General features: G+C 36.0%; 1 protein-coding gene across 7 annotated transcripts in view; it reads left to right on the top strand.

The window, feature by feature from the left end:
- The window catches only part of Ae2 (Anion exchanger 2), a 58,577-nt gene that overhangs the window by 32,581 nt on the left and 2,917 nt on the right, over positions 1-23,079 (top strand). For 5 of the 7 annotated variants that reach the window (XM_046610848.1, XM_046610847.1, XM_046610846.1 and 2 more), the window contains 7 exons: positions 4,701-4,875; positions 8,399-8,480; positions 14,502-14,942; positions 18,010-18,694; positions 19,888-19,950; positions 21,246-21,840; positions 21,924-22,995. In XM_046610848.1, coding sequence (XP_046466804.1) covers positions 4,701-4,875; positions 8,399-8,480; positions 14,502-14,942; positions 18,010-18,694; positions 19,888-19,950; positions 21,246-21,840; positions 21,924-22,995 — 3,113 coding nt within the window. Of the gene's footprint in view, positions 1-2,171; positions 2,295-4,700; positions 4,876-8,398; positions 8,481-14,501; positions 14,943-18,009; positions 18,695-19,887; positions 19,951-21,245; positions 21,841-21,923; positions 22,996-23,079 lie in introns of those variants that run through there. The other 2 variants (XM_046610845.2, XM_046610849.2) reach the window with 2 other exon arrangements.

The following is a 23,079-nucleotide window of genomic DNA, read 5'->3' as shown; positions in this document are numbered from 1 at the left end:
TACTCGTCGGTTTTTTGGGTCGCTGATCACGAATCTGAAGTCAGATTGCGAAATCCAAAATGTCGATCCAATATGCTGGAGAAAATTATAAAAATATTTCGATGACGAATGCAAGGTCAGACTTCCAAAATTTGTAACGGTGGATCCCCGTTACAGTGGTTGTAAAATTGAATTAAAATTGTCACATTTCCATGCAATATGGCATCCGAGGGCTTGAAAATCGTTAACGACGAATCTGAATTTGCAGTTCGAAATTCGAATTGGATGTTAGCATTTTCAGTTTTCTGTAAAATTTCTTGGTACTTGCAGTGTGAAAATGTAAAATTCAAGGGTTGATTCACAGCCAGCCTAAATCCGCTGGTTTTGTTCCGATGATAGTTAGTTGTTTTCTTTCTTTTTTTTTTTTACACACATGCATACACATACTCGATTCAAAAATTAACATTTTCACCCAATCCTTTGAAATTCCGCAAGGGACTTTTTACGATCATATCGAAGCTGGTAACGTTATCGTATACGATACATGCTGAAGAAAAAGCGTTACTTCACAATTCTAGAATTGTTTGAAATTCGATAAATCGTAATAAAACAAAACACACTCGCATATTTCGGAATCTTAGTTCATTCACAATCGTTACAAAATTAAGAAAACAGTCAGTTTTTCGCCCTAGAGGTTTCGTCACGATAAAGTTACCGATTTAAACCTCGTTTTATTTTTTCTAGTCACTTTGCCACGTCGAAATAAAAAAAAAAAAAAAACACAAAAAAAAGATGAAAAAGTTTATCGAAAATGTAATTAGCGACGCTCTTCAACGTCCGTGTTCTATTAAAATGAGCAAAGAATTAGCCGTGAATTTTGAAGTGAGACTGTGTAAACGGCCCCGGATAAGGTCTTCAATGTTTCCTTTCGGCGTAACAACAAACGAGGCATTTCAAGTGGCGTTCGATAACGCGGCGAGCCTCCGGAGAACTCCGGAGACACGGTTTCCTGGGTCAGGGCCAAGCGTACCGGGACATTGCGGCATCAGCAGAGCTAAGAACCGGCTGCAGATTTTCGATTATCCTCCGACGAAGTAACGACCGAAAGAGAAGTTTTTTTTTTTTTTTTTTTTTTAATAATTTCACCCCAGAAATACCGATCCTCGTTTTTTCCTCTCGTTATTAGAATTCTTATTTTTATATTGATTATAGTTTTTTTTTTTCTTTTTTCTTTTCTTTTTCATTTCCAGTTAGTCGGGTTGTTTCATTTCATCGTTTGCGAAAATTACTTATCATCGTGAGAAACAAATTGATTAAATAAAGTCGTGAAAATTGAAGGAATAATTGATTTACGAGAAATTTACCCTTATACACGTGTACGTGTTTTGCATAAATTGTAAGTGTTTGGGCTCGCTGATTAAGAATCTGAAACCGGATTTGAAACGTTCAGAATGGCGGATCGAATATGGCGGAAAAAAATTTCAAGTTCGATCGAATCCGTAAAAAGAAACTCTGTCCAGGAGTTTTTGGGGTCGGTAATTACGAATCTGAAATAATATTTCGAAATTCCGTACGGCGAATCCAATCAGCGACCCCGAAAACCCCAGCGTAGAATTTTTTTAACCGTATTCGATCAAATTTGAAATTTTCGTCCGCCATATTGGATCCGATAATGTTTGACCGAAACGGCTAGCCTGGATAATATATTACTGAAAAAATTCCTAATTGTAAAAAGTATTTAGTAATTAGAAATTAATCGCGCGTGCTTGTACCGACCCTAAACTTGATCACAATCACTCACATCTATCGAACGATCGTAGCATGCAAAGAAGAATGCAGGAGTCGTTCAATGCGCGATCACTGATATCGTTGAAAATAAAATTCACCACCGATTTTTCAAAGGGATCCACCTTTGACTCCCTTAAACCCTTGAATCGTCCCGAAATCGTTCGGCTTTTCTCTCCCACGCTCCGTCTCCCCAAGAGAGAAAGAGAGAGAGCGAGTGAGATGTGTATATATATGTATACATATAAGAGTGGGATACAGCACAGCATCCCCTCGCTCTCTCTCTCTCTCTCCTCCCCCCTCCTCTCCGTTTGGGCGAATGTTGGGGGTTGTTATCGACCCGTCAGCAGGCGGCGCGATTCGACGACTCTCGGGGGTTCGGCGAAGAGGAACTCCGGAGGCAGCGGAAGCTCATTTCAGCCCGGGATGCCATGCCCGAGGCTGGTGGCAGTTCCTCCGGGAAGTCATTCCTTCAAAGGGCTGGCGGCAAGGTCCTGCGCTGGCTTCGACGTTCCCTCAGGACGCCCCAGGTCCGTTTTATTCGAAATACGGAAACGTTTTTGTCGCGGGATATTTACAAGAATAGAAATGAAAAATACGAAGTAAAGATAAGTAAACGAAACTGTCGTCGATGTCGTTAATTAAAACCGAGGCTGTCGAGTGGGGCATGTGACGAAAAAGTTTTTTTAAACATGTGAGGTGATCGTTTAAACGCTACGGGATTTTTTCTTTTTTTTTTTTTTTTGCAATTTTTTTATTCACCATTTTCCTCCTTTAATTAACAATATTATACACACGGTGTATAATTGAAAAGAGTGTATACTTACTGTACTGGTGCTAGGGAAATTTCTGCCGCATTTCAGATTTTTTTTTGCTCAAAGAATTATGTTCAATTTAGAATATCTAAATTATTATATAATCTATTAGTTATTCACATTCAGTTCTGTCTTTCGTACGATTCGTTGCGACGAATGTTTTTTTTTTTTTGTTTTTTTATTCCTCACATGCTGCTCTATTTCCACCCGTGAACGAATCAAGGGATGTTTCACTTGAGGTATCCATGGTTTCGGTATCGTTCGAAATCATTTCGTAATCTCCGACATCACGCTGAAAACACTGATATTGAAGTAAAATTTTACATTGGCGATCGTCGGTAGTCGTGAGAAATTATTTAGTAGTATTAAAGAGATCTCTTTGTAATCTTGGGAAGTCGTTGTGAAATACTGAGATATGAAAATAAAATTATTTTTCAATATAATCTCTCGTAATCACTTCTGTAAAATTTACGTAATCATGAAGTATGCAGTAAAATCATTGTTGTGTCAATTTTTTCTACTGTTGAACAACACTTGCACCGAATTCGTATTCACAACATCTTTCAACGATGAGTTATTTTTTAAATTTATTATTATCATCATCATCATCATCATCATCATCATCATCATCATCATCATCATCATCATCATCATCATCATCATCATCATCATCATCATCATCATCATCATCATCATCATCATTATTATTATTACTATACCGAATACAGAGGATTATCCCTTAGAATGATATCGTTAGGAATGATTTTGTAAATAACATAATTTGAGTATTTGACTCGCGTAAAATTTTTATACAATCACTTAATGTGTTTAGAACATGTCGGCAGAGTTACGCTTGTGTATCGTCGATATTGGTACACATTATGCGTGTCGTTGAGTAATATTTTTTTTGTTTTTTACTTTGAAATTTATGTTGCAGAGTTTAATTTTTTTTTTTGTAATTTGTTTTCCTTGTATCGATCAGCTATGCATTATGTTTATACCAGTTTTTTTTCAATCGTTCCTAATTTCAATTTCTCGTTTTTATCCCCCCCCCCCCCTTTTTCACCAATGAATAACAAATTATTGTGATACGATTTTGAAATTTTTGTCAACTATATTTTACGGGTACTGTCAGTGTAGCGGAATGTGTGAAAAATTCCGAGACAGCAAATCTGAGAGATTATTTTAATTTAGGAAAAACGTTGACACGGTAACCGCATTGTTGCAGCGATTGTTCGTTCGATTGTTTGATGACAATTTTCTCGTCACGCGGTATATAGGTCTCGTGATTTTTTAAAGTCATAATCGTGAAAATAAAACTGAGAAAAAAAAGGGTGAAGAAGAAGAAGATGATGAACAGAAAAGCAAATAAACTTGTATTATTCACATGTAGAAGCAATAACAATAGTACATCTTTACTGCATAACGATCTAAAAATAAAACACGTAAATATTTACGTACGTAAGAATCCATTCCGTTCATCTCTGATGTAGGTAAATGTAATGATGATGAGGAGGCGACGATAAATACAATAATAATTAAGATGATTTGAAACATAACATCTAACAGCCGTTATAATGCTCGTGAAAATAACCGCGGACGATAATTTTCCCGCCAATTCTTTTTATGCCGTTTTATCCATATTTATGCGGACAACACCTTGTCCGTTTATTATTTCCATAATAGGGTGATTTGGGGCGGGGGTGAAATTTCGAATCTGAAAAGTTTCGAAAGCGCTTAATTGCGAATTATTTAGTGGCGTAACTTTAAGGCTCAATGTTCCGAATCGCAAGATTCCAAAAATTCAAGTTACGACAGAGCAAAGTCCTGAAAAAATAGAATAAATAAATTTTCGATGCAGTAAAATTTCGAAAGTTAAAATATACTCGCACAGATCAGAATTACCAGGACTCCGAACGTTGGGATATGGAAAATCCAAAATAAAGAAAGTTCAAAGTTACGTCTTTTCGAAATTTTGCTCTTTCCGGTTTAGGACCATTCGAAACTTTGGCGTTTCGTTAGAGTTTGATTTCTTTACATTAATTTCGCCAGTCGTTTCGACAAACGGCGCGCTTGCAGTTAATCAATAATTTTACTAAATTTCTCTTGGCGATTGTTCAGATCGACGGGCATGGCACGGAAACGGGACCGGAACTCGACGAGGAGATGGAGAAGGTTTTCGCAATGGATATGGGGGAGAAGTTCAACGTTTCACGGCTTGGATCTCCCTCGGAATCGGCTGGATCGGATCGAGAACGAGGAGCGCCGCCTAGATACGGAGAGCGTGACTTTAATCGTAAGCCTTTTTCATCGCAGTTTATTTTTTTACTTTGCCCAAACATTCGAGATACGTATGAATAAAATTCTTAAAATTTTTCAAACCTCCATCTAGGCGCAAACTAATATCATTATACGTGACGCGATATTCGAAGGTTGAATTACAAATTGATAATTTTCGAAATGTCAAATATTATTAAACACGATGCTATTCAGTTTATCAAGTTATTTTATATACAGTCTGAAGGTATGTGAATAAAAAACACTGAAATTATAAATAAAAGCTGATATGCTTCAATCACGTTTCCTTTGACATCGTTTGAAAATTGCTGTAAAAATTCGTTAAATACGTTCGATTTGCAGAAAATTATTTTCCGCAAAAGTCTTTGAAACGGATTTTCTCATTTTTCAACAGTCAATTTTTCGATATCCTTTCTAAGTTTATCATAAACAAAAAAAAAGCGAAGTAAAATTATTTCCCGTGCTGTGGGGTTCATTTTCGATGGCTAAATAACAGCCGAAAAATGTGGCCATGTTCAAAAATACGTACCGGGGCAAGAAGAGAACAATAAAATAAAATAAAAAAAAAAAAAAAAAACGAAACCATCGTAGAGAATTTTCTAAAAATGCAAAATGAAGGTAAATTTTTTTCTCTTTGAAAACTTGTTCAACTTTTAACGGGGCAAGAAATTTCTACTAAAGTACTTAAACTTTTGGCCGGCGGTGTTTATTTATGTATAATATTGAAAAATATCCAATCTTTCGTTTACGATTTCGGTATTTTTTGTATTTCCGTTTCTTTTTTTTTTTTTATTTTATTTCAGACAAACATTCGTTGCCTAAGAAAATAATAATTTGATTAATACTCGAAACGCACGATCGTCTCTTAAGAAAATTGACAAATAGCTTCTTTTTTATTTTTCTTCTTCCTTGTAAGACCAACCTCCTTAAAGAAAGCCCGATTTGATTGATCGAGTAATTTTGTTCGCAAATTGAATTGGATTTCTTACGTCTACCTCACGTAGACGGAACGTCGATGGTATTACTCGCCACTTCTACCACTTCTACTACTATTCCTATTGCTGATTTACTATTTCTATTGCCTGGCTCTGACGGAGTGCGAATTCGAGACGCGCGGAGAGAAATAATCGTTCTTATATCAGGTGCGTTAGACTCGAGGTTTTCAATCGTCTCTCGCATCGGATAAATGAACTCCCACTTGTTTTACTCTCACTGAAAATCACGTTCCGTTCTTCTCTGTTTCATTGTCGATCAATCCTTACGAATTTACTCGTTATTGTTATTAGTATTATTATTATTATTAGTATTATAACGAGTATTACGCAGATAAAAACAATACGCAAAAGTTGAAAGTAAGAATGCAAAATAAATCAAACAAACAGAGATATACGAACGTTTTTTCAACGTCGAATTACACACAAAACCTATGTCCAATTTATATTGTATTATGTGTAATCTCGTTGATTCGCGTTACGGAGTAAATCGATTTTTAATCAACGATAATCTGCAGCAGTGTATATATTATTTTATACTTCACTTTATCATTATTTACAGGTACACTATATTATATTTTATTATCAGACCTGCAGCAACGCGTTTCTTATATAATTCATTGTACGTAACGCACGTGTGATTTATTATTATTTAACAAAAACCATAAAAAAAATTTAAAAAAAAAACTCGCAAGACGTCGTCATTGGATTTAAACGTCGTTAATCGGCAACGATTATTTCGATTTGTGAGACTTAATAGTATCTTTACATATATACACACATACTATATATATATATATTATGACGTCGCGTGCATTCGATTGTTATTCGATTTTTATACGACGATTATTATCGCATTAGTGTTAATGGATTTTTCGTTGCATCGTTGTTCCCTTTTCTTTCTTTTTTTCATAGTTTTTCTATCGCCGCATCCGTTTCGTGGTTACGAAAAAAATATATCCAACCGTAATAACGACAATAATAACAATAATAATAATTGCAATAATACTCATTATACTCAGACATTTAATTTCTGCGGAATCACGGAGATTACAAGGTATACGTATATATATAAATGTACATATATATATATATATATATAATGGGGAAAATATAACGCAGCGAGAGTCTGAATGGAAGTTTCGGTTTTTCTTCTCCTATATATTGCTTGTCGATTTTTATCGGGCTTCTTTTTCGTCTTTTCTCCCATCCATTATTGCGACGATAAGTCGGGCAGTTTTTATAAACCTATACATTGTATGTGCGAGTGTGTAATGGTCGGTATTATTGTTGTTAAGGGTATAGAGTTACTTATGTAAGGGGGCGACGTTGTTAGGACGACGATAAACTTTGCAAATCAATCCTTGAAACTAACTACTTTTTCTATTTAACATTTCGTGGAATTGAAGAAAACTTTGAAATCGGTTCCTTGTACAAAACAAACTCTTGTTGACCGTCCGTAATATAATATAATATAATATAATATAATATAATATAATATAATATAATATAAAATACGTAATAAACAACTATTAATTATTATACGAGTTACGTTATGATATTGTTTTGTGTAAATTTGAATTTACAATGCAACAAAAATTTCATATACAAAAACCGGTAAAATCAATTATTTTATACTGCAAAACGGGTGGATTTTTAGAATAGTTATAATAGCTGCAGACTGTTTGTATTATTATTAGAGAGAGAGAGAGAGGGAGAGGAAGAGGGGAAAAAAGCAATGAAAAATTTATCGGACGATAAATTCGTTACATGTCACGTAAATATATGTCGCATAATACACATATTTTGTAAAAGTTGACGGTTTTGAAAGTATGACGATAAATTACTGTGGCAAAGAATAAGAAAGAAAACATCTATCTTGATCCTGTTATTCACAATATCAAATTATCGTAAACTTTGTTGCTTCTTTTTTCTTTTTTCTTTTTTTTTTTTTTTTACAGCCAACCAATATTTTCGATGAGTTGTAATTTCTGACATCTACTCGTTTACATTCTTTCCTATCATGGAACAAGATTATATATATTACAACTAAAATGGGTTTCACTGTTCATATTTTTCTGCGTGTAATAAACTTTTGATCGTAGAAAAAAGTCTTACGGATAAATCGAAGTACGCCAAGGAAGAAAAATTTTGTAAATACATGTTATTGCAATAATCGGTCGTCGATGTGAAATTGCATTTCTGCAGTTTTGAATTTTTTCGGGACACGAAATTATTTCGTGTAATTAAAATTGAGGACAGTATAAAAAAAAAAAATCGACAGGCATCAAAGTGACTAAAATTTTTTAATCAATATTTGATTCTAATTTTCCAATAACATGATCATCGAGTGTGACGAAATAATTAACTTATTGTCAGCTTTTCTTTGTATCATTCTTCAAATTACGTGGTAAAATTTACAGCAATATTTGTCAAAGTTTCGCTTGTACCGTCACTTTTTTTTATATTATTTTTTTACATTACAGTACAACAAGCAAGGTTTAATTGTATTTTTCTTCGTCTTTCCAGAACATCGGAAACGAAGTTACCCTCATCCGCACATGCCATTGAAAAGTCTTCACTCAAGGTCAATGAGGCGGCATCTTTCACCGTGAGTATATTAATTATTATCTTGTACACGATTGATTCCAAATAATTTTCCAACGAAAATTCTTACCTCGAAATGTAATTGACAGAATATTTTTCCTTCCTTCTCTATCTCGTTTCTTATAAATTAAGTTTCGTAAGAATTTGATTTTTCGTATTTTTACCTACAAAAATTGATCAACGTCGAAAGTTCTTCTTATTCATCTCCTTCTTCTTCTTTCGTGTAACTGAGACGGGCCGCGGTTTTGACAAAATGCGCACCGCTGAAATATAATTCGCGATTATCCATAATGGCAACAAACTTTTCAGAGGGTGTCACGTCAGAAAATCGTTAATTATTGTTTTTTTTTTTTTTTTTTTCCCATGAACTCGATCAAGAAACAAAAATAGCCACAACGTATAAAAATTTCAACGTCTCGCAAATATTTTTTTGCTGTCAATATTTTATTACTTATCACCGTTTCCAAAGGGCACGCGTCAGTCGGAACGAAATCATGATTGATATTTATCTCGTGCTCGATGATAATCCGCGTGAATAACCGTTTGGACGTACAGATATATCGCTAATATTACACGTACATGTATACGTTGATATATGTCATTATTACTCTGATCAAAGATACCCGTCGTTAAAGGTATAACTAAGGACCTTAACGTGTCACTTTTGTGTATCCGAAGGTCCATAAACTAATATAATAACAATATGACGTCGATTCAACGATAACTGGCTTTATTCTAGTTTTAATCATACTCTTCAAGATACTGATTCCTCGATAATTTCCGGGTGCAGTCTTAAATCGCCTAACTCTCGGTGTGACGTCGAAGCTCATCGACATCTGCATATAATCCAATAAGCGCAAAGCATCTAACATATTTCAGTAATAAGGAGGATGAAAAAAAAAAGGATATTTTACTTTTCAATTCGGAATTAATTCCTGTTTAAGAATTTCTTTAACCTTTTATTATTATATCTTGACATATATATATATATATATATATATATATATATATATCTAATTCTTCTTACGAATTTGTGTTTAAATCAAAGTATAAATGGTACTACATGAGTTTTTATGAAAGATTTTGAAGAAATTAGATTTTTTTTTTTTTTTGTTCGACTGTTACAGTTTGATTTTCGGCGTGCGATTTATATTCTTTTTTTTTTGCTCCCGTTTTGCAAATAAATTTAAAAAGTGCAAACATGCTCTGACAATGTGGTGATATTGTTTTTGTTTTTCTTTTTCCTTCTTTCTTACAAACCGTACAGAATTATGGAATAATTTGTCAGCGTTGTTGTATTCGGCGAGTTACGAGATATGAACATTTTTTTACGTCTTAAAAACTTGTCGCAGAGATATACTTGTGTAAAAGATTTTTTTTAACGACAGTTTTTGAACTTTCGCTAAATCGATGAAAATTTCTTTTTCAAGCTAAAATAATTCTCTCTTGCTATCGTTACAATTATCAGTTTCGTCGTCATTTTTATTTCACTTAAGCATACATATTATATAAACAATCGACGATGAGTATAATTAATTCAGTAATTTTTTCGTCACTTATTATAGATCCACGATGAGATGAGACCGAGTATAACTAAACAATTATACTGTATTAAATTGTTTATCATCCGTCCGAGGAATTCCGCGGGGAAATAAATGTCCGCGAATCGTTCTTCAGTCTACAAGTCACATTGCATATACATATACATATACTGTATAAGTGTAATAAATATAAAATCGTTCGTGCTTCTTGGCGATCGCGTGTCTCTAAATTATCCTTATATTTCTAATTTTTCGCCTATAATACATATGTAAACAGTATATGACAACAGACTATGGGTCGTTCCATGTCAACTCGACCAATGATTTTCCCTCCCAACTTTTCATTTGATTCAGGATTTTTTATAAGATTGTCCGACGACAAAAAAGCACTCTTGAATTTTTTCAAATTTCTTAGCACAACCGTTAATTTTTTATAATTATGCGAAACTATTTAAAAACTGGCTTTTTTTTTTTTGTAAGTCTCAAAAATCCTGTTGTCAATTTCGATCATTCTGACCTCGCTCCATGATGGGGTGATTTTTTGCTCGATTTTTTTTAGCGCTTTAAAAATCTTGAAGAAACAAAAGACCGTATTTCAAGGTTCAAAAAGTTCTCAAAAAATTACCAAAAATTCTGCGTTCAATTTTGAATCGTTTGACGCAAAAGACGCAGAATTTTTGGTATTTTTTTGAGAATTTTCTCAACTTTGAAACATGTCAGCACGATCGGGATGAAAATTAAGATTTTTGAAAATCTTGATGATATTTAAAAAAAAATGCCAATATTTTATATTGGTTTGAATAATCATAAAAAATTAACGGTTATAGTAAAAAATGTGAAAAAATTCAGGAGTGCTTTTTTCTGACCGGAGAATCGTATGAAAAATTTTGAAGTAAATCAAAAATTGTGAGGGAAAATCATTGCTCGAGTTGACATGGAATAACCCATATATACGCGTGTGTATACTTATTTATTTACGAAATGCCACTTGCTTGCTATAAATTTGTTCTAACCGCCGAGTTGACGTCATCGCATAGCGGATTAGCTTGTGTATGTAATAGGAAGCATCCATCGGATTAACAGCGTGCGATTTAGTCATCATAAGGGTGGCGGTTTGATTAATTAATATTATATGAAGGCTGCGAATGAACAACGAGACGAACGACTAACATTTGTGAGAAATTAACACCTTTATGTATACAATACGTGTGTATATGTGCGTATATATTGCGGGTAAATTGAAGAGCGGAAATTAACGCTTTGCTTAGTCGTCGTGTCCTTGCAACGCTACGGATAAATAGTCTGTCTAATTTTACGATTAATCGATCAACGCGACGAAGGACAAAGGTAGAAATAAGGGAGAAAATTTATTGTACTATTTTTTCAATTGTTCAAGATCAACGTCACCGTACAATTCATAAAGATTTTATATACGCAATATCCTTTAACCTTGATCAACAACGATACGATTATAAATTATTGCAGTATGCATCGTCCATTGAATGCCTAACGGTTGGCAGGTTGGATCGATAATATGGGGATAAATTATTGTGTATGGTACAAGAGACGCATTACTTCTGCCCTATAATGCAACCGACATCATGAACAGAAACAGAAGCACTCGGTGTTAACATTGAGAAGTAAATTATTGTTCGATTATTAATGGAAACGTCCAGCCTATCTTACTTATACCGGGACAATCTCTTGAAACTTGACAATCAACCGCGCATGCGTCAAATAATTCAATCTCATTGGCCGGCGAAATATTTACGCAACGATATTCATGTCTGTGATGCAGGCGGGCCAACCTACGCAAAATTTGTACGCGCATTTGTGTATTTTAAAAACGGGTCAGCGAATTTGTATTAAATTTTGTTAGAAGAATTTCATTCCTTGTTCATAATTTTTTGGCGAAATTATTAATACAACCTAATACGATATTGATATTTGTCTTCACGCAACTTCGACGCAAAAATAACAGTTGACAATGAATTTGAATCGCTGTTGAAGGCGTTGAAAAATGTTCGGGGTTGTTTTTTCTTTTTTTTTTCTTTCCTTCTTCTCCCTAATATAGTCTGTAAGGCTTGTCTTTTGCATTGGGGGCGAAGTCGAGATTACGTCGAAAGGTGAACTTTGAGGTTAGGAGGCGGTTGAAAACCACTGTAAAAACGTCAAAAGTTTCGGCACTCGTTTCTAGGAGGGGTTGAGTTTTTTATATAGAATATAAAGACCGTTTCAAGGATCTCTTGGGAATATTTACCGAGAGATCGCGATGATACTGACACGCCTCACTTCAGCACCACAATATTATTCGGCATTGTTTCTAAAATATTTGTTAGACATATCTTTGTTCTTTTTATGAATCCTTCTTCTCGAGTCGTCAAATATTTGCCAGGAATTAGAAATTTGCTTGCTCGAATTACTTTTCAATTACATTTGCGTGAACTATAGTTTATATGGATTCTGCCAAATACTCCCGAACACTGGCTTAACTCTTTGAGTTATATTTCTTCGCGGTGTTTCGCTGTTTCTCATAGTATACTAATAAGTTTTCAATACTCGAGACTAATTAATGCCATATAATCTAAATTATTATTGTTGGAAAGAAATTGTTTGAAAAAAATCGTGAAAATTGAAAGAATAATTAATTTCTGAGAAAGTTATCACTCTGCACGTATGCGTGTTTTACATAAATTATAAGTTCTTGGTGTGGCTGATTACGAATCTGAAATCGGATTAATAAAATTCAAGATGGTGGATCCAATATGGCGGACGAAGATTTCAAATTCGATCGAATCCGGAGAAAAAACTCTGACCAGGGGTTTTTGGGGTCGCTGATTACGAATCTGAAATCACGTTTTGAAAATTCAGTATGGCGAATCCAATCAGCGACCCCGAAAACCCCTGCATACAGTTTTTTTGACCGTATTCGATCAAATTTGAAATTTTCTTCCGCCATATTGTATCCGCCATCTTGAATTTTACAAATCCGATTTCGGATTCGTATTCAGCGACCCAAAAACCATAGAATACTATCTTATTACAAAAGGTGACTCGGCGCAATAATGCATGACTCAAAGAGTTAAAATACTCTTTTTATCCTTTTTTCGGCTCATCGCCGCACGCAACTAACAATCGATTTATTATAATCTGTACATGTATAATATCTATTATCATTTTTCAAGTCGGGCAAGTCGACGGTTGTTAACAATTATTATAGCATTATTCAGAATGAAATCTTCGCATCGCAATTTATTTTTCTTTACTTTCTTAACGAGAATCGCAGGCGATAATGTCTCGCCGGGAAAAGAATTCGGGAAACAAACAACATCGTTTTCAAATTAAACTGAATTACCCGTGCTGCTTACATACGTAACAACGGTTATCTCTAATCGTTCTGTTTTCATATCTTATTCCTCTTACGCTTTCTCACAGTCATACATGTATATGACATTTCGTACGTGTATATTTACATGAAAAATCAGCTAGGATAAGCCTTTCTGTTTCTCTCGCGTCAAATTTTCCTCCTTTTATTTTTCTTCTTACCTTTGCAACTTACCTTCTTACCTCTCCGAGTGTCTTGGGACCTTCGTCTCGTCCGTCTGTCAACTGGTCTGTCTGTCATTTGTATCCCTGATCAGCCTTAGCTTTCCTCTTCCATCTTGTGCTATTTTTGTACCTCGATTCATTCCAGCTTTTTCCTCGTGTATCTCACCCGCCCAGTTTTCGATGAACGAAAAAAGCTCGATTGCATCGCGATTCTATAGGCAGATTTGAAATCCATCGATTTTTCTCCGGGATTCTATAATCGTGTAGCGATCATGCACGATTTAAGCTGTTTGAAAGAAAATTGCTACCAAAATACTCTTTAGACTCGAGACTTGTACAAAAATTTTTCAAACACGGGAAATAATGTAAAGAAAAGCAAGTCAATCAAGATCAAATCAAAGTAACGATTGAATTTTTTTTCGTTCCTGTTCCTCTATTTTCAGAGGAGAAAATAAAGAGAACAAGAAACGTTATTCTATTACCACCCCGAAAATTAATAATCGAGTTTTCAAGATTCATAAAATGAACCTCTGGTCATTTCAAATGGATGTCTGATGTAAATTTTGTTCGACGTTATCTCGATTATAAACGATTGAATTTCGATGATTTTTCTCTCAATCGACGCTTCTTTTCTTAACTTTTAAAATAGGCTTGACTTTGGATTTCATTAGTACGGTAGTTTTCGAGTTATTTGAATGACGAAAAGAAATTAAGAATAACAAAAAAACTTCAACTCGTGATATATCGAGAACGGATCAATGGATTTTAATGATTTTGGTTTAAATCTACGCGACTTTTGTCATTTTGAAAAATCTCATCGTTTTCAAATTATTTCAATAATACAAAGTTATACGCAATATTTTATACAAATAATTAATCTAAGACGAATTTATCACACAGCGAGATTAACGAATTCTTTTTATCCCACGAAACAGGGAGGGATCCGTGACCGAACCTGGACCCGAGGAAGATCACCCCTTGAACGATCATCCGATCTCGTCGGCCGGTAACGGGGAAGAACCCGACGATGAGGTGGAAGAGGAGGAGGAGGAGGAGGAGGAAGAGGAAGTCGACGCGTTGATAAACGGCGGAGGTCATCGCCAACAGCAGGCCGGCGAGGCTCCGAACTACGTTTCGCAGGGTATCGAGAACGACGAACGGCCGATTCCCGACGACGGGGAAGCAGTTTTGAGCAGCGAAAGCGAGGCGCCGATATCCGAGAGAGCGGCGTCGGGATACAGCGAAAGTCCGGCACTCGGAAGTCCCAGAGTTCAGTTCGAAAAGATTAGAGAAGAGGGCGCGGCCAGTCCGCAACCGGAAACGCCACCCGGTGACGAGGACCGGAAACCTCGACGGCTTCACAAACACGACCACAAGTAAGCCTCGCGATTATTTATCTTCAACGGTTCGTTTTCTCGTTTCCTACTTTTTTTTTTTTTTGTGCCATTTATTGTTCTTTATCATTCGTTGAATATTCCTGTTGTGTAACTCACAAGGTATGAAACGTGCGGTGCAAGCGTCATTCCGATATATTCTTATCAAACTTGCGTTTTGGTTCACAGATTCCTACTTATGACGCAACGATTATATGGGAAATATGAAATTCGAAAGTTTAGTCTGTGTTGAGTGATCGATTGAATTATGATTTCACTTTTCTTTTTTTTTTTTTTTTTTTTTTTCATAATAATTGGGTAACTTTTGCATCCCGAGGAGTTGTTGATCTTGATTATCGGGTGTTTTTTCCGTGTGTGATGTAACTAAATATATGTGATTGTTTTTTATATTTTCATTGGATCTGAACGTTTATCGCGTTACCTATACACCCTGTTATTGAATTGTTGGAAGATGCGTGAAGACGGTAAATTTATATTAAAATTATTCATCGCTATATTGATATTGTTGTAAGAATCTTACATCCTGATTTTTTATCTCGACCAGTCAGTAATAATTATCCAAATGTACGTGAATTTAAAAAAAAAAATCCCGTCAACTTTTTCATTCAAACCGAAGAAAACGCCGGAATATTGCTAATTTTTTTTATAAAAACCAATAAGTAGATGAAACTAGAATCGTATTCCACAATCGACAAAAAGCAAGCAATAAAGAAGTTTGAAGATTCGTCACTTCGAACAACAGCAATATTGACAGACAAAATTATTACCATTAATTAAATGGACTCGGTATTTTCGATCCTTATTCTCCCGATCTCGTGACCGCAATGCGGAAATTCTTTCTCCTTGAATTTTTGCCTACTTGCCAGTTGCGGGTTGCAGTTTAAACGCGATGGGGATTCCGTACCGTAAGCGTGTCTCCTAATTTGTATCAGGTAATTCAGGGGAAACGAACGAAACGAATAGGGGGAAATAAATAAATCTCGGCAGTTTCCGGCGCAGCCCCTAAATATGTACCTATGTATAGTATACAATTAGGTACCTTACACCCACTCGTTCAACTAGATTACAGTTACAATACATAACTACATAACCAGAACCAAACGTCGCGATTGGGACGGGATGGTGCCATGGCCTTCGGATGTACCTACACAGCCATTATCTTCTTCGTTTTATATATATATATATATATATATATACACACACACACACACACACACTTATATATTTACCCGTGCTTATTTATTTGTACATAATAATACATATATGTGTATAGATATACGTATAATTGGGTCGGGAATAATCGAGTCGTCGTGTCTTCTAAGCTCGTGCCAGCCAACGGCCAGGCAGGCTAGTTTAGGTATAGGCGTCTGCCACTTGCCATCAGCAATGCCCGTCTCGTACGAACGATCCCAGGATCGTATCGGTAACTTTCGACGGTATATAATCCGATAAAGAATAATTAATCACATTGTTGGTGTTTTTGTTGGGATTTTTTGCATTTTTTTTTTTTATTTTTTTTTTGCAAGTCGTACCTCATTATTATCGTCGTGCAATAATCGCGTCGCAGTAGTTACTTGTCTGTAACGTGTGTTTGGTGTAACGTGTTCCGAGTTGGAAGTTGTTTCTTCGTATCGTAGAAAGCCAGCACACGCGGAGATAAAATGAGTCAAACCGCAGACGGAAGTTGACGTGATTATAACTGTTATGTGAAAGAATAGAAGGGAAAAAGAACGATTGTAAATTAATAGTAATTGATGGGTCGCGGTGTGGGAATGAAATTAAAAAAAGAAAAAGAAAATCAAACGACGGAAGTTGAATCGTTTTTATTGACGATATAAATTGATCGATATTTTCACAATCCTGGATTCGAATTGTATTTTTTTATACTTATAAAATTTCTCGAAACAATCGTAGAAAATTTGGGAGAGTAATTTTTATTTATTCATTTATTCGTTTATTATATAAATTTGAGTGATTTTTAATTATTAACGAAGAGGAAAACGATGCGTAACAAGCGAATGGAAAGATCAAGGAATAATTAGTTTTTGTTTCTTGGTAACGGATCGTGAAACGGGTAGTTTAACGATGTGAACGGAAAAGGTTGAGCCTCCTCCACTTCTCAATGCCAGGGTTAAATTCTTCGTTAGCAAAATTGGCACGCGTTCGACCTTGTCACGCGACGTCGACGTCTTGAAACGCTTTGCGGGGTTGCGTCGCGACGTCAACGCGTCGATACACAATATATTATTCGAGAATTTGTCACTCGTATGAATCCTTGAAATTACATTAGTTATTATAAGATTTTCGTATGTATACATAGCAGGGAAAAAAACCAAGAATAAATTGAAAAAAAAAGAATATATAACAAACCTTGGGTACAGCGTCAAGGATGTTTAAAGAATCGATTATTATTTCCCGCTGTAAAATTTCTACTTTGATTTCAACAATATAATACGTGTATTAATATATTATATTCTAAAAATTTACTCTTCACCTTGTTTCAATACCTGAGTAAAATTCGAATAATTATACGCATTTTTTTTCTTTCTTCGTAGACTCAAGGTGTAGTTTTGATTTTCGAATTTCTTATTTTTGATCCGATTTCTTACTTTCGAAACGTTTGGAAATAGAAGCTGCTGAACAATCAACTTTAAAGTTTTTTTTCTTTCTCTATCGAAAGTTAAAAAAAAAAAAAAAACCAAAAAAAAAACGAACAAACAAACAAAAGTCGTCCTTTAAATTGATTTAGAAACCACAGCATACTTCGAATCGTATGCCAGATTCGATTCTTTTTTTAAACGTTTTTTAAACTGCTAAAACAATGTTTTGAAAATTGAATTTCAAGGTGAATATTTTTGACTATATTTTTATTTATCGTCATTATTATGCTTAGAGATAAATTTTTACGGACGATTAATTTTTTCTGTACATGCAAATAACTGGACAGATTTTGCTTTGAAGAAAGAAAGGAGAAAGAAAATGAGAACAATTCTTGTTACGTTATGCAAAAATGCTGTAAAATATATAAAATATTATATTCTTTTTCCAGACGGCACCATCACAAGTCGAGAAAGTATTCGCTCCAGGAAGATCCGCAATGGAGGAAACGCTCGGGTGCCGGTATCACGGACGGAAACAACGCGATGGGACGTCGAGTCAGCGTCCAGCCCGACGAGGCAAGCACCCTCCAGGAGCTGGACATAGACGGCCTGGAGTCCCACAGGAGCGACGATCCCCGGGGTATGCGTCGTCACAAGACGGGTCACTCGACGGTTCACATCGGGCGAAAAATGGTCGGGGGTATATTCCACGACACCTTCAAAAAGATGTACGATCATTCGCCCCACGAGGTATTCGTCCAGCTCGATGAACTCCACGGAATGGGCGAGGATCGCGAATGGCGGGAAACGGCGAGGTGGATAAAGTACGAGGAAGACGTTGAAGAGGGTGCGGACCGGTGGGGGAGACCACACGTCGCATCGCTTAGCTTTCACTCGCTTCTAAACCTACGGCGATGCCTCGAGACCGGTGTTTGCCTCCTTGATCTCGAGGAACGTGATCTTCCCGGCGTAGCTTACAGGGTCGTCGAGCAGATGGTCGTCGAGGAGTTGATACTCCCCGAAGATCGACCCGTCGTTATGAGGGCTCTGCTTCTAAGGCACAGGCACGTCAATGAACATGATAGATTTCGATTTGGGGGGAAGAGGAATTACGCCAGTTACACCAGTCTGCAGGTAATGTTTTCATCTTTTACTTTTTTTTTTTTTTTTACAATTTCTGTTCATTATTATTTTTATTCAAGAATTCAGGGATGATCGGAGCAATGGAACATAGATTGAAAACCAATTTATGGTGTGGATAAGATGAATTAGGGAAGCTTAATGGATTGCTTTTTTTTTTTTTTTTTATTAAATAAATATTTCGTATTTTAGTATAGTTGGGCAAAAACTAACGTGCTCACCGTATTCGAAATTCAATTGCATATAATTGGCAATCATGGTTTTTAACGAAAATCAAAAGGTACGATTTTATTATTTTGAAACTCTACTTTACTTTATGAAACGATGAAAGTTCTTTTTCTTCCGTGAAACTTCCCGATCTACATATTATCCCGCATTTTTTTACCGACTGAAGGAAGTAGTGTTTTTAAATTAATTTCATTCCTTGATTAGTGTTGAACTTTCTGAAATTATTCAATCTCTTCAGGAATTACTATACTTGTACCTAACTTTTTCTAAAGACATCTACTCTATCTATATCATCAGGCTAATGGTGAAGATGCTGAAAAACTGAATTCTACTTTATTGATACTCGTTTGAATTTATTTGCGTACGGAAGTCTATAGATTGGTCAATTAGCAGTCGCAAGGGCATGATTACGAGGAATTAATGTTGATGTTTATAAAATTTTAAGCAAATCCGCGAAGGATTGTAAAATTGGCTACCAAATTAAAGATATCTATGCGGTCGTTGTGGAAACCCCGATATCCTTGTCACAGTATAAACTACCTATTGAAATCCGATTGAATTTTTCCAATTATCTGTCAAACCCTCATTAGGATTAGTCAAACTCTGGGCGAAACTTCATAGTATTAAAAATCTGAGGACAAAATAAGGAAACAGTATAATAGGTACGATCTCCTCCTGTAACTGATGAACATTACAGTGTGAATTATAAGACATAATGTTTGTGCTGCGCAGATTGAAGACAAATAGAGAGATTAGATACATAGAAAAGAAGATGAAAGAAATATGCGTTTCCACCTCTACTTCGTTAGATGTTCTCTTTATACCGTCTGCGGTTTAGAAACCTCGCAAATCTAGAGGATGAGTATACGAGGAATTGTTTAAGCCGAGGTAGAGGTGGAATACGCTATTGAAAACTTCAGAAACGATTTGACTGACGGATGCTAATATTGTTTCCGTAGTCTATCTGGCTGGAGGAGGAAGAGGCTGCTCGAGATCCGACCGAGAACCATGTGAAGCAACATGTAAATCTCTCGTTTCCCAAAACACAAATTTTATCGCTAGCTCATCTGTCTTTGCCCCACTGCCCTCGTAAATAGGCGTCTGCCGTCGTTAACACTGTTTAAATAATAAAACAAAAATGACTTAAACGAAACAAAATTAGCTCATGAACTTACAGAGAAACTGTACGGTGTTAGTGAAGGTTTTTCACTCTCGTTTTCTAACGAGATTTTCGAATGTCTTACTCTAATTTTAACTACATGTTACAATGTGACGAAAAATTCTACCGAAAAACGATTCTACAGTATTTGCAAGTCCATGAAGCTATATCGTAGCACCTCCTCGTTGCAGCTTGAGTTTTGACTAATTTTTTTGTTTTGTTTGATTTAATTTTGCCGATGAATCACCTACACTTCACTTCCACTCATCATTCCATTCTAATGGGTTGTCGATATTTGATAGCAACAACAGCCTGCGCATGGTTGTATTAAGTATCGCACCTTATGTCTTTCTCCCCCATATATAATTGACATTTTTTTACAACTTATTCCTAGGTTTAGACACACATGATATATAATGCAGTATACCACTTTATGGACCATCAGAAACATAGCATAGGTTTTCTTGATTAATTCTTGTCAATCTCATTTTATTGGCCATCTACGGTACTTTCACATTTTGGTACATAATGAATATAGAAAGAAGAAAAAAAAAAAAAAATAACAGTAACCGAGTAGAATATGTGTGATACCCAATACTAACCTTGACGTTTGAAATGATTCGCATGTTCTTCATGCAAATGATGAAGAATTTTTACGTTTGCAAGAACGGAAGTTATCATTCCTACATTAAAATGCAATATAGTTTTTGTCCCTCTTGTCATAATTAGCAGCATAATTTCACGTAGAATCATTTTGGCTCACCGAGAAGTTTTTCAAGTAGAAACTCCTCATTGTATTCTTTGTCAATGTTTATTCTCGTTGTCCTATAAATTTCGAAGGTATTGTAATGTGAAATACTCGCTGTGCAAGTATTTTAGCAAATATTGGAGAGACTGACAAATCTCACTATCCTCCGATCTAGTGTTTTCCGTTGCCTCACAGTGGAACATGTTCGTTCCAATCTTATTGTCTTCGTTTCTCTTCTCTCTGATGTACTATAAACGGATGATGTTGATCTGTCAAACTCTCCTCTGATTGTAAGAAAGCCTATGCATAGTTTTCGCTGACACCATGTATATACGTACCAAATTCCCAGCATTAGTTTCTGTCGATGTCTTATATCGATTTTACCTAATTGGCTCTTATCATTTCCACAGAACCTGAGCGATTCTAAACCAAAGATCGTATCGTCCACCTTGGCTCTGGACAGCAACCATACAGCGGTTGATATAAAAGAAGAGTTGACCTACACGAGTAGTAACGAGGACTTGAAGAAAGGGCACAATGATTATATATTGAAAAGAATTCCCGTCGGCGCTGAGGCAACTACGGTACTTGTAGGTGCCGTAGATTTCCTTGATCAACCTACGATAGCATTTGTTCGGCTGGCAGAAGGTGTTTTCATGCCCTCTTTGACAGAAGTTACCATTCCTGTTCGATTCATGTTTATTCTTCTGGGGCCACGAAATGCCGATCTTGACTACCACGAGGTCGGTCGATCCATCTCAACGCTGATGGCCAATACCTCATTTCACAAGATTGCTTACAAAGCTAACGAAAGACGAGAACTGCTATCGGCAATCAATGAGTTTTTGGATGATTCGATCGTGCTGCCACCAGGCGATTGGGAAAGACAAGCACTTTTACCATTCGACGAACTCAAGGCAAAGAGCGAAGCTATAAGAAAACGCAAAGCTAAAGCATTGGAAAGAATTTCACCGCAGACACAAAGCGATGCCGCTATTAAGAAAGGTTCGTATTCTTTATCTTCCGAAACAATTACTCGATCAATTATACCATCCCATTTTTTAACACAATCTTATAATTGTTTACAGCTCTTTTAGCTGGTGAAGATGAGAAAAAACCCCCAGATGATGATCCGCTGTGTAGAACTAGGCGTCCTTTTGGTGGGCTTATTAACGATATCAAGAGACGCTACCCTCTTTATTTATCTGATTTCACGGATGGGTTGAACTCCTCTAGCGTTGCGGCAGCCATCTTCATGTACTTTGCTGCTCTTTGTACCGCTATCACATTTGGCGGTCTGATAAGTGACAAAACAAACAATTTAATAGGCATCTCAGAGACTTTAATTTCTGCTTCATGGACAGGAGTGATAATGGCTCTTTTTGCCACGCAACCTCTCGTCATTATCGGTACAACTGGACCGCTTCTTCTCTTCGATGAAAGCTTGTACAAAATGTGTAATGCCTATGAATTCGAGTTCTTAACGGTCCGGATATACGTCGGCGTTTGGCTCGGTGTGATTGCATTGATCATTGCTTGTGTCGAAGGTTCAGTACTTGTAAAACTTTTCACACGTTTTACGGAAGAAATATTTACCGGATTGATATCAATTCTCTATATCGTCGAGGCCTTCCAAAAGATCTATAAATACTTTTTAATAAATCCACTTCTTCCTGATTACTGCTTCGCCCCACACGAAAATGACACCAGTTCTAACAATACTGACACGAATGTGACGGCTATGTGTGACAACTCTCAGCAGATGAATTGGCTTCCTGACAGTAACGGTCATGGCCTTATAAATCAACCAAATACTGCTCTCATGTGTACAATTCTTTGCTTGGGAACTTTCCTTGGTGCGTACTACCTGCGCATATTTCGTAACAGTCACTATCTGGGTCGCAGCGCGAGAAGAGCTTTTGGTGACTTTGGAGTTCCAATAAGCATCGTAATTTTTGTCTTGATCGATTTTCTCGCTCAAGTTAAGACTGAGAAACTCCTCGTACCCGACGGCTTGAGTCCTTCAGATCCCGACAAGAGAGGATGGCTAATACCGCTAGGGGGTGAAAAACAATCCGTTCCCGTTTGGTTGGCACTTGTTTGCGTGGTGCCGGCTCTTCTAGTTTACATCCTTATCTTCATGGAAACCCAAATATCTGAGTGAGTCTTATTTTAATCAAACTTTGAAAATAGTATATTAAAAGAAATCTGAATTGACTATTCCTAATCAAATTTTCTTTTTAT

This window comes from Neodiprion pinetum, chromosome 2 (assembly GCF_021155775.2).
Source record: "Neodiprion pinetum isolate iyNeoPine1 chromosome 2, iyNeoPine1.2, whole genome shotgun sequence".
Taxonomy (NCBI): domain Eukaryota; kingdom Metazoa; phylum Arthropoda; class Insecta; order Hymenoptera; family Diprionidae; genus Neodiprion; species Neodiprion pinetum.
The sequence above is the reverse complement of the archived record's forward strand: the minus strand, read 5'-3'. Positions and strand labels throughout refer to the sequence as shown.